Raw genomic sequence first — 15,494 nt, forward strand, 5'->3', positions numbered from 1 at the left:
TGTTACAAACTGAAACAGCTTTTTTTTGTATGCTCAGGTTACTAGTACTAATTAAGACTCAGCACCTGAAAGCACGATCAATATTTGCCAGTGGCAAGTTTGCAAGTAAACAGTAACACTCAGAAGCACCTAACTTCTTTGAGCCACTCCCCACTCTCCGGTGCTGTGGTGTTTAACATAAAAGCTCCTAAAGCCAAGTCCTGATTTCTGCACGTTTATTCTAACGTCTTTATGAACTTTCTGTCCACACAGAGCTATGTTAGTTTGTTTTGCAGAAGGCTTTAACGATGTAACAAACAGATGTGAAGAGGCAGTATCATATATACAAAGCAGTTTGTAAAACACACGTACAGGTGACCCTTCTTTTCTCGTAATTGCAGGCCACGTCCAGCTGGACAGCAGACCTACATTACCCACCACAGGTACGGTATAACAGACAGTTTTCTTGATGTGGTAGGTGGTCTCCACCACTAGTAGCATGAGCTGTGATTTTATAGCCTATTGAGAGGTTTAAGCAAAAGGAATAAATATTTTGGCCTAACCATTTGCAAGTCTTTACTTCTGCACGGTCCCAAGGTGTGGAAGTTGCCTGCTGTTCCCACAGCGTTACCTTTATGTGCATTCTGCTAGTTAGTGGAGACGCTTGTGTCCCTATAGTTCCACACATGAAAAGGTACCAATCCTGCATCTTCTCAGCGCTATGGCTGTGCATACTGGTATAGTACCTGCTGTGACTCACAGGCTGCATCCAGCCTCGGAGAGAATGCTCAGCTTTGCATGAGCAGCATTACATGAAATACAACACACACCAGTGTATCTTTAGATAATGTCAAGTCATAACTACTGAGTCGGAGACTCTTGTTTAAGTAAACGCAGCCAGCTAGATGATTATATAAAATCATGATCTCTGAATATTTCTACATAGTTACTGATACACAGACAGACAGAAAATACCCATGTCTTGACTACCAAAAATGCAGAACTGTTCAAGTCAGAACTTTAAGAATGGCCTCCAAAATCTGGGGGTGCAGAAAAATGCTAATGACGCTGTGCAGCTGCATGCCTGCTTACCTGATGTGGGAATGAGGTTTTGGCTCACATTACCAGCTAAACTTTAAGGCTGGATGTACAAGTTCAAATTGTTTCTTTTTAATGAATGATTTAGTGGCTAAATCACTTACTGATCTCTTAACAGATGGAAATCAGAACATCACAGAAGTGGATGCATGTGATATAAGGTAAAGTTCTGATGGCAGTGACAGAGATGGTCTGTGGCACTGAGATCAATGCAGGGTTTTCTGATTTTTGTTAAGAACGTGACTGGATTATTCAACTCAACTCCACCCACTCACAGAACACATTTCTAGTTTTAGCTACAACAGATGTAGAACCGCCCTTCTTATCACGAAGGCATGCAGAAGGGACTCTTAGGAGTGCCCTCCTTTCGTGTTGGGCCACGTGCAGAGACCACGGCAAAAATTCCATCACAGTCTATGGAACAGTTGGGTGGACCAGGTGACAGAATGCAGCACAGGAATATATATATCCCTCTAGAAGGAAGGTAAAGGGACCACAGGATAATGGTTCCCCGAACTTTCCCGACTCCACCTTACAACATCATCTAGCCAAGGAAAAGGTGAACTACCTGCCTGATAACTTCCTTCGCCTCACCCACTCAGTGAGTACAGCTGAGCAGAGGAAGAACTACATAGCTCACTCTGAAAGGAATGCCTCTTATTTCCGTGTAGTTTCCACGGCAACTACAACAGCTCCGAAGAGCACAGTAACACTGTTTGATAAGGCAGATTCTCAGCTACAAAACACTGTTTTTCAACAGTCACCCCCATGGGCTGGGCGTTTTCTCCAGCGATGAACAAGAGCCTGCGTGCCACGCTCCTTTAAAAATCTGCACCGGCGGAGGGGACCCACCGTCACTGTCGCTGCTGCTGAAACGCGCCACCCACCCCCTCACTGTGCTGACACACGCTGCTGGTCTCTGTAAACATTCAGCAGCATCAACGAATGTCCATGGGTGCCACTTTTTTCACATGGAGGAATTCAGTTACACCCCTTTGCTTCATGCACACTCCCGTATCAGACACCATGTTGTCACACTGCCCCTCTGTTGCTGCCTGTCACACGGCAACAAAATTTAATGGAATATTGGTGGGAAGGTTCAACCTCTACTGCCAAACCACCCACGTACCATCTCTGGCGTCATAATAAAACAGGAGGCATTACTTCCAGAGCGGCTGTTGTATTTAGGGAACCATCCTTTAATGGATCCAGGGACCTAACTGTCCAAACTCCCTGTTAGCCCTATGTCTCGCCGAATCGCCAAACCCAAATAAACTCTGGTTTACTCTGGTACAGGTGCAATACCATTCAGAATTACAAGGGCTAAAGTTTATCATCTTTGCATTTTATCGTGTTAAGAACTCAAACTGGGGAGAGTGTGATAAATAATGCACCCCATTTCACTTCTCTTCCTGGTTATCCAGCCAACATTGTAGAAACCCCTGTTTGAATTCTCATGCAGACATTACAAAAAGATGTTTTATTAAGGAGCTGCTCATAATAAAGTGGAGAAGCAGAAATAGTTTATGGATAACTTTGTATATTTTGTAGTGAAACAAAAGCATTTTGAAACTGTGATCTCTAAATAATGTCTAGAGGTGAATATTCTAAGCAACTTCTTCCACCAGTTGCACCAAACTGAACATTCCATAGCAGGAGAAAAAAAAAACAGTAAGGTGCCAAAAATGACAGCTCTGACTACAGCCAGTCCTAGGGCAGCGCGACCTGGTCAGTGCACCCGTAACACTGGCCTTGTCTGTCAGCAGAAGCGTTTTTAGTTTCTGTTTTCTGAGGCTATTGGCTGGTTACTAAAAACTTGTAATATTTTCAATTTTGTTAGGGTAGATAATACAAATCTGTTCTCCTTTTGCAAGATACACTATGTATACCACCTCATCACCAGTTTATAGTCTACTGCTTATGATGCAGCACTCGGTTTAGTTGGAAGTAAGTGCTTGGTGCAAACCTCAGACAGCTACAATTCCCAGTAAGTACGCAGGCACTATCCCATTATGTTAAAATAATATTAGCTAAACACTTAACATGGAGAATTGGAGCCACGTCTAAAGTGCGCTGTTACATGCCTTACTGTGTTACTAGTGAAACAACCTCTTGATGAGAGAAAATACAAATGCATTGTAGAGAAATTGTTCAGCCCACCTGCTAGGGCCCAGTACACACCCAACACTTGCTTTTACTGAGTTGGTTAACGTGCCCAGTCTTTTCAAACAGACCTAGTGATTTGGGCTCTTCCAAAAAGAGTGCACATTCTGAGGTCTAATCTTCTGAAATTGGATCCTCCGAGTCTCTAGTCAATTAAAACACGTCAGCTGCCAGGAATACAGGGAGGGAGTTCAGTTAGCCATTAACTCATCAAGGAAGTTTTCCTTCTCTGGCAACAGACAAACACTTGATCCTGCGGTGCAATACAAAATGAACCATCAAAGAAGAGGAATTGCGTTAATCTTCAATCACGAGCACTTTTATTGGCATTTAAGGCTGCCAGACAGACGTGGGACTCTTGCAGACAGAAACAATCTGAAACGCAGGTAAGAATCTTGGTTTGTCTTGTAAAGTTTAAAAAGCTAAATTTCACAAGTCATGGTCAAATTAGTAGTTAACTAAATCTTACGTTTAAGATTTAGTCATGCAGGCATGAGCATGTATGCAGCCTTGGCAAAGAAAGCCGTAAGAGAACAGCTTCGAAGCACCTGCCTTGAAACCACAGAAACTGCTGGTGCAAGACCTTTGATTTCAATGAGTCCAGAGCTCTCTTAGGACAAACTCTTTGCAGTAACTATAGGTATTACACCTGCACTTATACCAGTCTGGCTTCAAAATCAAGTTAAGTAGGTTTTTTTAATAAGTAATGCATAAACGTGAATAGTCATTCTCTCATAGGGAAAGCAGCTGACATACAATTTGAGCAAGATTTTCTGCTAATACTGATGTGTTTTAACAATAGTTTGACAGACCTTGGATTTGAAGTCAGACATTTTGATGATCTGAAAGCAGAAGATGTGCTGCAGGAAATTTATAAAGGTAGGAGACTCTATATTTGTTATGTCTAACTATCTGTAGCAGAATTTCTCAGTATCTTCCATTCTCTCTCTTCATCTAACTTAAGGTAGTTTTTGTGTTTAACATTAGAAGGGCTTAAGGGTTAGACTTCAGATTATTTTCTTGCAGTGCAAGTGAAGCTTCTGTGGAGAGAACTGATGAAGTCACTACGAGCTGAAAGAAAGTACATGCAGCTGGGAGAAGTTAATAGCATTCTTCCTTTTACTTCTTTTACTTCCATTCTTCACTTCCTTTAAAGTGGCCTTTACTTTCAGCCATGACAAATCACTGCACCTTCCAATCTCTGCAGTATTACACTATGTGAAGATCGGGTTAATTTGAAAAAGACTGACTGGAGAGTAAATGATACAATACAAATGTAGAGTGTTTTTTTACACCCGAAGATCACTCTTTAGTCACCTGAACACCACTCGACTATTTCAGCCTCCAAGGATGACCACAGTAATGCTGACTGCTTTGTTTGTGTGATCCTGAGCCACGGTGAGAATGATCATGTTTATGCATATGATGCCCAAATCAAAATTGAGACACTCACAGACATGTTCAGAGGAGACAAGTGCCGAAGTCTGGTAGGAAAACCAAAGATATTTATCATTCAGGTAAGAAGTCTGTTCTGAATTCAGTGGCATTAATACTGACCTATGTCTTCTTGTAATACAGAGGTCAGTTTTCCTGATACAGTCTTTTCCCGAGGGAAATTTTCTGCATCTTTAGGAAAGAAAGTATGGAAAACTGTTCCTTAAAGGCATTTAAAGCAAGGATTCTTCTCTCCCTAATAAAAAAAAAACCAACCAAAACCAACTTTATGTACACAAGTATTAATATTATGATTTTAGCTGTATTTAGGAAGAAGTAATTTTATGATGAGCAACCCAAATTAAGCCCATGTTGGACTGACAGTCAGTGTATATTTAATGGCAGAGAAGACAGTATCGTTTTCTGGAGAAAGCTCAGTTCCTACTATGCACACCTCAGAGCCCCAGGCTAGGCTGCAGAAGGGTGTCAAACTTCCTCACCTTCACAGTTCTCTTTTAGGCAAGTCCCTTTACTTGATCCTTACAGGAGTTGGGTTGTTTGGGGTTGGTTTTGGGGGGTGGGGGTGTTTCTTTTCTGTCCATGACTAAAACTTGGCATCTCTGGAGAATTTTAAAAAAATCAGTTTAAGGCTTTATTGTCTCAGAAATACCATTTGTGCTAAATGGTCAAACAAAGCCCATATGTAACCTCTGGTTTCATTCCGTTGCGCACAGAATAATGCAAGTTGGAAGGGACCTCAGGAGGCCTCTGGTCCAGCCTCCGGTTCAAAGCGGTCGGTTACGGGGTCAAACCAGGTTACACACGGCTTTATTCCATCTTTATCCAGTTTACAGTGAACAAACTCAAATGAGAAAGACTATAACTGCAATAGTTTATAGAGTAATTCTAAGAATTACCTTTTTTTTCAAATGAAAGCTTCCTCATGCACAAGGCCGCTGCAGGAATCACCACATTGTTAATTCATCTTTCATCAGGACTCATTCAGCTTCAATTTTTTTTAAACCAGGTGCAAAAGATGGAAAAATACTTACCTATTTCAGTTTTAAGTTACAAGTAACACTTGGAAACGTTTATAATATACACTCATCAAAAAGCGAATTAACATAGTTCATCATCTGAGTTCTTGTGCAGCACAACTGGTACAGCATTTATCTTTGGAAATCAGAGGAAAAAGCAAGGATGGAGGAGCTTCATCACTGTAAATGGAAGAGGATTTTCATGTTTCTCGCTTTAGTGATTGTTTTTAAGTAATGCTCCTTATCTGCTTTGTGTCTTCTGAGTGTATTTTTACCACCTTAACCTCCCTGTATAGTCTTTCTGCAACACCAACTATATTGGGCTTATGGTTTCTCACAAAAAACCTAACACATTTGAGACTAAGCAGAAGTGTAACAGCATGTAATGATGGCTGTGCTTCAGAGCATTTGTTCAGTGCTGCCTTCCCAATAGGTCCACGGGAGGTGATTCTTCCTCTCAGCAGTGATGAGGCTGAAGCTGAAATACTATGTCCAGTTCTGTGTTCCCAAGTACAAAAAAAATACAGACTTACTGGCGTGAGTCCTGCAAAGGGCCACAAAGATTACTAAGGGACTGGAGCATCTCTCATGAGGAGTAGCTGAGAGCTGGGACTGTTCAGCTTGGAGGAGATGGCTCAAGGGAATCTCATCAGGCTCTTTTCAGTGGTGCCCAGTGACAGGACAGGAGGCAACTGGCACAAACTAAAAACGCATGACATTCTGTCTCAACACAGGAAAACACTTTTTTTTTTTTTTTTTTTTTTTTTTTTTGTCAGGTGAAAATAGCAGTGATAGTGATCATTTTTCTGCAGTCAAGAAACAATAAATATATAATGAGCTGATCATGTATAGAGACTGTGTGGCAGTTTAATTTGAACTCTTTTTTTGCTGTGAGGGTGGTCAAACACTGGAAGAGGTGACCCAGAGAGACTGTGGCATCTCTATCTATGAAGATACTCGAAAACTGACTGGACATAGACCTGGACAACCTGCTTTAGCTAGGGGGATAGGACTAGGTTATATCAAAAGGTCTCTTCCAATCTCGACAGTTTTGTGATCATGTCAGGGCTCTTACTGGACTTCATAACCAATATTTTAACTAATAGAGAAGTAAATGGGTCTTTATGAATCTAGACTCATGGTAATGTGCAACACCTAACTAACTCAAGTCCCTTCTGGTTAGTGTCAGAAGTTATCATATTAGTGTAGGGTGAGCATGGCAGAGGTGAAAGCATAACCATACTTGTCACCAACAGGCATGTCGAGGTGATAAACACGATGATCCAGTTACTGTGCAGGATTCAACAGATGGTAGCAGTGAACCCACTGTCAATGAGACTGAAGTGGATGCAGCTGGTGTCTACACTCTGCCTGCTGGTGCAGACTTCATAATGTGTTACTCTGTGGCGCAAGGTAAGTTCTATCATTTACTGATGTCTGATACTTGACTGTAACAAGCTTGAACGCTTCCTCATTTTGCAGTCAAAATAACAAGTAGAGTTCCAGGTCACCTGTTTTACATGTCTTGTAAGTGACATCTCACCTGGGAAAGAGCCTCACATGTTAAGGAAAAAGTTAAAAAAAAACTATCAAGGTTGCAGTTAATTTGCTGAGCAGAAACATTCTCATCGCTTTTGCTGCTGAGCTGTCTCCTGACAGTAACTATTCTCCTCTTGTCCAGGATCGTAGGATTCTGGTGGCTTATAAATTTCCCTGTGCTACAAGGCTGTCCTCTCTGGTCCTCCATGTATCTTGTCCACAGTCCCATCTGCTCTCTTGCAGTATGCAGATACAGTCCTGTAAGCCCCTGAACCATACTTCTCCTGGCTGAGCACTCTAAGTGATCTCAAAGCCATATCCCATCAATAATTTTCAGTGAAATCATCTAATTGGCAAAGTAAAATTTTATACCCATTAGTAACCCCTTACGGGTGCAGCTAGCGAGCAGTAACTCTCATGAATATTTTTCAAGTGGCATTGTTGTTTACATCTGGATATAATTTTATGTTTCTGTTCTACAATAGGTTACTTTTCTCATCGCGAAACTGTAAATGGCTCCTGGTACATTCAAGATTTGTGTGAGGCACTGAGGAAGCACGGCTCTTCCTTGGAGTTCACCGAAATTCTTACTGTTGTTAATAGGAAAGTATCTCATCGCCAAGTGGATATATGCAGAGACATTAATGCTATAGGAAAAAAACAAATTCCTTGTTTTGCCTCAATGTTAACTAAAAAATTGTATTTTCATCCAAAATCTAAGTAGATTGTTTTTTAACAATGACAAGCATCAACTGCAGAAGTGAAGCAGCAAACCATCTTAGTTCAGGAGACTAATATTCTACAAGATTTTTGCAAAAAACATTGATATCAAACGTTATAGTTTGTACACATAATAGTTCCTAAGAACTTAAAGCAATTTTAAAGGTGCTCTTACTGCTCTTTTAATCTCAGGGAATTTGGGGAAAGGTGCTCAGATCTTATCGAAATTGGTACTCTAGATTACTTTTTTCCATAAGTTTTTTGCTTGACTGCTGTCTAATTATGGCACATTTTACTATCTCCAAAACATTTCAAATGTTGCATTACATTAGCTTGTCTTGCTCTGAGAGCACAGGAGACAGGGAATATGTTTGTAGGGCATCTTTTTAAATCAGTGGACAGCAATATCCACCTTCCGATTTTTGTGTATTTATTGAGCTTTTTAGACATTTTTTAATTTTCTCTCAACACTGAAAAGGAACTTAACTACTTGAGTACAATTGTAGTGTTAGTTATACATAAGGGGCTTCTTTTTGCTTGCACATTGGTTATGTTTGCGGTACACTTTGAGCTTGCAGGTGCTTTGCATCCTCAGGAGAAAAACAAGCAATAGTGAAATGAGACCATGTACCGCTTGCTCAGCGTGGCTCTGGGTAAGCTCACCTTATACGCATCTCTAAAGCTGAAGCAAATCATTTCAAGGTTCCAGGCTCACTTACAACTGCTGGACACCTTTAGGCAGCTCTGCAAAATACAGCATAAGCAAACCTTCCTACTTCAGGCCTTGGTGTTCAATCAGACTGTGCCTCCCCTTGGCCCCAGAGATCAGCCACACTCTGTGTCATTGTGTACACAGCAGTGATAGCGCATTTGTCACCACAGGACATTTCGCCATAGGATTGTTACTATGGCAGCATCAGTAACTTCAATCATGCTGACTAGAAGCGAGTATTTCTTTTATTATTTTTTACATTATTGGTACATATACTTAACTGGGGAACAATGGAGAACTCAAGCTGAGAAAAGTGTCTTAATCCATTTTCCTGGGTATAAAATTGATTTATTAGTTCTGCTTTAATTAAATCTTTTCATACACTGTATTCTGAGTCATAGTTGTTACATCTAACTATGGCTACTTTTAAGCTTTGTATAAATCATGTATGTTTGAATGTTTTGATAAATTCTCTTAATAAAATGCAACAGTGAAACATAAATGATTTTATAGTAAGTGAGTTTGATGTATCTTACTTTTCCAGAAATACTTACTAAAAATGCTTACTTGTAATGCAAGTCTAACCTCCACCAATGGTGATACACCAACGGAGTCAATACACACAGAGCTAGGGAAAAGGAAACAGTAATTTCAGGAAAAAAATCCTTAATCCTCAATGCAGGATTTAATTATTTTATGAGCTACTGCTGTGCTGTAGTAAATGGAACTGAAAAGTCAGCCCTTGTTCTATAAAACATGCCTGTCCTTTTACCAGCAGGCAGAACACCTCTGTTTTACTAGTGAGATTTGACAAGTACCTTGAAGAAATTTGTTTCAGCAGATTCTTTATAGGGTTTAAAAAAACAAAACCCCAAAAAAATGAAACCCAAACTGTCAAGTAGCCAAATCATTTTTAGAGAGGTTTACTGAAACTTTTCAAAACTACAGTGGTTAAAAATACCCAGTTTCTATAGAGTAACTAAATGTTCATACCAACTTTGAAAGGGCAATTCAAATATATACAAAACCAAAGTCAGTCCTTGTCATTGATTTCCTGGATTGGAAGTCTCAGGCGCAGAGGCTGGCGCAGACGCCTCAGGGATTCTTCTGCCTGCCAGTGCAAGAAAGAGTGAGAGTTCATCCTTCTGCAGCCCACCGTTTTCTCTTTCACACATTAAGTGTATTTCCTTTCTCAGAAGGCACTGGTCTTGTGCAAGAAACCAAATGAATCAAACGGAGGATGCTGAACATTTCAGACCTGCTCGGGTCATTCAGCCAGTCCCCAGAAAGAAGCACATGCTCCACCCGTCCACTCCATCACCCGCACCCAAAGTATTATTTTCCTGAAATTACAATTACAGAATTCATACTCACAGGCCACTTAAAAAGCATCAAACTCTAGCCTTATGTCAAGCATGGCTTATGAAATGATACACTGAACCACGGGTGTCTTGGGCTAGTTTAAATTTTCTTTTACAAGACTTTGAACACAGGTCTGGCAGAATGGGCTGGGAGAGTAAGAATTGAGGACTGAGAGATCTGCTACACTTTTTCACAAAGACCACACAAGTTTCTCCTAGGTGCACACACCACCTTTTCCATCCAGTCACCCATATTCTGCAAATCTAAGCCTCTTCCCCAGGGAATAGGATTAAGATGTCAAATGCTGAAGTCTGCAAGACAGTCCCCTTCCAAGAAGGGCAAGAAATTGTCTTACCACAGCAGTGCAGCAAACATACTGTCTCCAAAAGCAATGCAGTTACTCTATTAAAATGGCCAAAAATGCAACACATTAGAGTATGCAAAAAATGGACGTGTAGGGCTGATAACTGACTTACGAGTTTTAGATTAAGTTCATTCAGGTCTCCCTTTCTGATGACTTACTGACATAGTTTACACATCAATGGCAAACATTGTATGGTTATTTGAACAGCTGAAACTGGCTGATAAGCAACACGCTGTTTTGAATGTAAGTAGCAAACCTTGAGGTCAATTTTCTGTTAGGTGAGAGTTTACTGAAAAAGTCTTTAGCCAGACACTACCTCATTATTTAAGGCCTGTATTTAAATTACCTCTGCGAGGTCTTCTTTGAGCTTGTTATATCGTTCCACATTAAAATGCTGTTTTTTGGATTTCCGATAGAAGTAGTGGAGGAACTGCCTGTCTTTGGCATCAGCGTAAATGTAGTCCTGGTGAAGAAAGCAGGGTACTTATTTGAGGTTAGCACAAAAAATGTGTAGAGGTCAGAAGATAATCTGTACAAGTGAGTTTTCAATAGAAATTCAGCCTCTTTCAGGAAGAATTTACTTAGTTCAAAACACATGTTAAGAGGCTACATAGAAGTTATGCCCTTATCGGTCATAAGGACCTTTCAGACACATGGTAGGAATTATTTCTATCACATCTGAAGGAATTTTCAATTATAATAAAGACATACTTCAATAATGCGAGTTCCAAACAGTTTGGTACCCTGCTCCGTTTATGCATAAACTCCAGCAAACAAAAGCTGCTGTTCAGTGATCTGCTTCTGTAAGGCAGCGTTCCCAAACTGGCACAGCACTGTTAGTTGCTCTCCCTTTACCACGATGGGCAAGGTGCTGCTTACTATTCAGAGTAATCTACAAAAATTTCAGTAAAAGGAGAGACTTCTTTCATCACTTTTCCTTCCCTAGGTTATGACATTTTACAAATAGTACTTATGCTCAGTAGCTGGTCTGCAGTTCATGTGTAACAGCACCTGGCTCAATTTCACGTAACACAACGTTGATATCCAGCCACATCAGGGATCGAGAACCTGTCTGATGACAAGGCTTCTTACTGAATTATATTTTATTCAGCCCACAGAAGTTATGGTTTTCAGAGTCAGTTTTCCTCCTTTACAGTACTCCAGACATTTACAAAACGAAGACTCACCTGTTTAGTAAGAACAAAGTAGGCATAGAAAGCCATGGCACTCCCGTAAGTGATGAAGTATGTGACTGGCTCCATGATGTCCCACGAATAGACCCACCACGTGAGCCATGCCAACGCTCCCCCCTGCGTTGACATCAAAGCTAAGCCAACCCAGAGAAGCCTGGAAGTCTTTGCATCTGCACTGTCCATGATTCTGGCTTTCATCTAAGAAAAAGAAAAATAGAATCCTGTTCAAGCAAACATGAGTGCTCCTCTGATGAGCAGCTCTGCAAATCCTGCTGGGCTACATCCTTCTTCAGGACCTTTTACTGACTCCTCTGACTCACTCAGTCTGCTGAGAAAGAAAAGAGCTGAAATCCAAGAGCAACCAGATCTCCTGGCTATTGTGTTCCAAAAAATCCTGCTTTTAATTTTCCCTTCCCACTACTAGGGATTTATGTCTACTGGATTTCCATTCACCATTCCAGGCAGCTCTGGTTAATGCTGAGGCTGGGCCTCACAAAGCAGGTCTGAAACCATGGAAAAATCTGTCCGCTTTGTCAGGCTCTTTCTGGCTTCCTCCCCTCCTGCTGTGTTAGCTTAGCCTGCCCTACATCAACATTCATACCTTGACTTCCTGGATTCTGGCAACCATTAATACACACTATTTGTCTTGTTGCCTTGGAGATTCAAAAAACCCTCGCCTAAACCACAGGTTTCTATCTCACTATTGTTTTTTCTGTAACATACATTCAGAACTCATACGGCAACAGGTGACTAAGTGGACTTTCAATCCCAACACTAGCCATGCTAAGGCTTTTTCATGACAGCCTTCTCCAGGTGTTGTGGCTTCTACCCAGGGAATGTGCATAGCAGGAAGGAAAAGAACTGAATTTAAAATAATTTGAATTATATTTCAACTGACCCTCATTTACATAACAAAACAGCCATTCATGCTGATTTTCTTCTATCACAGGACTTAACTCTTGATGGAAAACATGCCTCTGAGTTTTAAAAATAAAAGTAACCCCACTTTCCAACCTGTTCAAGAGGCAGCAGCTCTTCTTTCAGATAGTCCAGCTTCTGTAGCAATTCTCTCTCTTTCCTGATCTGGTGATCTTCTAAATGCAGAGCCACAAACAGTCTGTGAACCAAGGATTTGACATCTTCCATTTCAGTAGCATGCTCACTACTCACTTTATCTGAAAAGAAAACATTTGTCATCTAAAACATTTCAAGAACCCACCCTCCTTCAGTCTCTCCCCTCGTCTAACCCCCAAAGACCATCCCATGGTAAAAAAAAACCCCAAACAGAATTTTCCTTCTCCAGAAAGTTCCAGTTTTCCGAGATTTCCCATGCCTTCCACTAGAGGAAGTGAGATAATCAGAGTTATTAAGCATTGCTCTTACCTTTAACAGCAGGTGACACACTGTATGCTGTGTTGTTGATAACAAGTTTAAAGTCATTCATCAATAGGACCTCCATCAAGGTTGCAGCAGAGACCTTGCTACCATCTGCAGAAGAAAGATTTAAGTTCTAAATTGTTAATCATAGGGAATCTTAAACCTTAGCCAATATCCCTTTGTAAAAGTTCTAGAGTTCTTTATTAATTATGTTTAGAAGGTAACTGTGTTTTGGTCACTGATACTAAACAGTAAGGAGAAACGCATCAACACAAAGTGTGTGACTAAATGCTTTCTCTAGCAGTGTCATTCAGACACGTCACTGCTATGAGCAGACCTGACTTTTCTTGTGTTATGATAAGGACTAAAATCGACCCATTGGGAAGGCGAGGGCAGAATAAAACAGCAACAAATTGCAAAATATAAAGATCTGCATTTTTGTTTATCCATTCACACACAGGTTTGTGTCAGTAGCAGTGTTCAGATTTTTATTAATGGTACTTCAAATCACTGTCTCACTATCCCTTGTGACTGGGAATTACAAAGTAGAGAGCTGGAGAACCCCTTTCTACTTCTCTTTTTTCATAAAAATTTACATGAATGCTACCCCATCAGCAACACTGAGAACAGGCTGGAAAAAAAAAATTCTATCTATTTTCAATGGCTTAAAGTCAGAGACAAGGGGGCAACTTTGACATTCAGTCAGGAAAGCTGGTTGTTGATGATTTTTATGCTGCCTTTACATTTGTTCTTCTTTTCATTTCCTCTCTATCCTTTGACAAATGTCCTTCACCCAAAAGGCAGTATCTCTGTCTGCCTAGGGCTTACAGGAGATTTGCCACTGGTCGATGGACCACAACACTCTCATCCAACAGCATGGACGCAGTGCAGCCCTTCCCAGGGCATCCTCAATGCAACAGATCTTGCAAGATTAGTACTTTGGCAACATTTCTTATTTCTTGATAGCAGCAGAAATAGCTGCATCCAAATGGGAAATGGATCCCTTCCCATTTTACATTCAATACATAAGGGCAGAAGTAATCAAAACGTCTGCTGAAACGTAAAATATCAGTTTTGTCTCAACTCCGCTGTTCGTTTCCCCTGTTTAAGTGGGACTGAAGTTTGTAAATAATCGCTTTTATTTAGTATGGTACTACTCTTCCTGCCTGACGGCTTTCCTCTCTCCTCCTCATTTCACCATCCACCACACCTCACCACAGCTCTGAGGCAAAGGAACACATCACATCCCATGGGGAGCTGAAGACAGAGCTCCTGCGGTCATTAGCAGCAACGTGGAACAGTGGATCCTCAAAGCTCTCTCTGGCCCAAGCCCAGCAGATCCCAGAGCCACCCAGTAAAACCAGCCGCCCCCCAGGGGTTCAGATGGCCCCAAAACCCCCAGAGCCACACAGCATTGCTGCTGGACACATTGCTGTGGCATGGAGGGGGGTCAAAAGCCACAGAGTAGCTGTTTGACCTGGCTTCATTTCCTATACATAAAAGGGACATCTTTCCCCGCCCTGCGAATGGGTGGGCAGTGGTGGAAAACAGCAGCTTTACTGCTGAGATGAGTAATGATCAGGCTACAAACTATGAAGATTTTTGCATACAAATATTTGTCACACTGCTACTGCCCCAGCTCCTCCATCTGTCCCCAAGTGTCCACTACAGAAAGGCACCATAGGCAACCCCACACCTGCAGTTATTTACTCACTGGAACTCTGCCCTCGGGCTCCATCTGCTGAGGCTGAGACTACTGAACTCAGCTGGCTCCTCATCCCACCCTGTGTGGGTAGCCAAACAAACCTGAAAGGCTATCACTTTCAGTCCAAAACCTGAAATTTTAATGTGCCCATCCACACATTTCTTTCTCTCTCTCTTTTTTTTAATAGTGTAATAGAACATCAAAGCTCATTTGCATGTAAATTATTAGGTGGCATTTATGAAGTGACATTTAAGCAAAAAATGCTTTTCAAAAGAAGTGCCAGACAGGCTCTTTGTTCTGGATGTGATACAACACCGATTTATTAACCTGTTCAATCTTTCATTAACCAAAAAGCAGAAAAGTCTGCGCTTAAGGGAGGGGTTTTTATATTAGAAAACTCCCCACAGGCTTTCAGCAAAAGGCTACTTTCCTTTCTACACCTAAGCACAAGTGTTCCAAAGCGGACAAAGGGTCATTTTTTGTCTACAGAATCAAATCCACAGAAAATGAATCATCATACACAGCACTAATACTTTCAGTTAAGATGGGGTTTCATTTAACAACTAAATGACACAGAAGTGTCTGCACTAAATCAAGGCTTCATAATTTTTCTTTAATAATAAATGTTTAAATTCAACTCTCGGCACTTGAGCAGTAGTTTCTTTTTACAGTATCGGTTTCCTAATAAATTAAACATCTAAGCTGTTCTCTTATATTACAACATTGCAGTTGCCCAGCACTTGAAAAATACAGAGCGGAGAACTATTTAAGTCATTATTTTAATCAAAGCGGACAATGTTTCTATTCCAAA

At 40.9% G+C, this 15,494-nt stretch overlaps 2 protein-coding genes across 2 annotated transcripts; one reads left to right on the forward strand and one right to left on the reverse strand.

Annotated features, from left to right (window-relative positions):
• The first annotated feature begins 382 nt into the window (after positions 1 to 382).
• Positions 383 to 7,974, forward strand: CASP6 (caspase 6, apoptosis-related cysteine peptidase). The gene is made up of 7 exons (XM_010136313.1): positions 383 to 422; positions 1,196 to 1,238; positions 3,480 to 3,626; positions 4,043 to 4,119; positions 4,582 to 4,757; positions 6,968 to 7,124; positions 7,736 to 7,974. Exons 3-7 carry the CDS (start codon positions 3,511 to 3,513, stop codon positions 7,972 to 7,974), a joined length of 765 nt encoding a protein of 254 aa, XP_010134615.1. The 5' UTR covers positions 383 to 422; positions 1,196 to 1,238; positions 3,480 to 3,510.
• A 1,619-nt stretch (positions 7,975 to 9,593) lies between these two features.
• Positions 9,594 to 13,118, reverse strand: CCDC109B (coiled-coil domain containing 109B). Its single transcript, XM_010136314.1, has 5 exons — positions 12,985 to 13,118; positions 12,616 to 12,776; positions 11,596 to 11,799; positions 10,755 to 10,871; positions 9,594 to 9,793 (listed from the first exon to the last, which is right to left on the reverse strand). Exons 1-5 carry the CDS (start codon positions 13,058 to 13,060, stop codon positions 9,716 to 9,718), a joined length of 636 nt encoding a protein of 211 aa, XP_010134616.1. The 5' UTR covers positions 13,061 to 13,118; the 3' UTR covers positions 9,594 to 9,715.
• Positions 13,119 to 15,494: the final 2,376 nt, after the last annotated feature.

Source organism: Buceros rhinoceros, unplaced genomic scaffold (genome assembly GCF_000710305.1).
Source record: "Buceros rhinoceros silvestris isolate BGI_N320 unplaced genomic scaffold, ASM71030v1 scaffold8925, whole genome shotgun sequence".
NCBI lineage: Eukaryota > Metazoa > Chordata > Aves > Bucerotiformes > Bucerotidae > Buceros > Buceros rhinoceros.

Bases quoted from the DNA above. Each gene is read 5' to 3' on its own strand.
- CCDC109B (XM_010136314.1), bottom strand. From the start codon at position 13,060: ATGGAGGTCCTATTGATGAATGACTTTAAACTTGTTATCAACAACACA. The intron at 11,800-12,615 runs GTTGGAAAGTGG...TCTTTTTCTTAG, and splicing joins AGCTGCTGCCTCTTGAACAG to ATGAAAGCCAGAATCATGGA. The intron at 9,794-10,754 runs GTAATTTAAATA...TTGCACTGGCAG, and splicing joins TCAAAGAAGACCTCGCAGAG to GCAGAAGAATCCCTGAGGCG.
- CASP6 (XM_010136313.1), top strand. From the start codon at position 3,511: ATGAACCATCAAAGAAGAGGAATTGCGTTAATCTTCAATCACGAGCAC. The intron at 4,120-4,581 runs GTAGGAGACTCT...CGACTATTTCAG, and splicing joins GCTGCAGGAAATTTATAAAG to CCTCCAAGGATGACCACAGT. The intron at 7,125-7,735 runs GTAAGTTCTATC...GTTCTACAATAG, and splicing joins GTGTTACTCTGTGGCGCAAG to GTTACTTTTCTCATCGCGAA.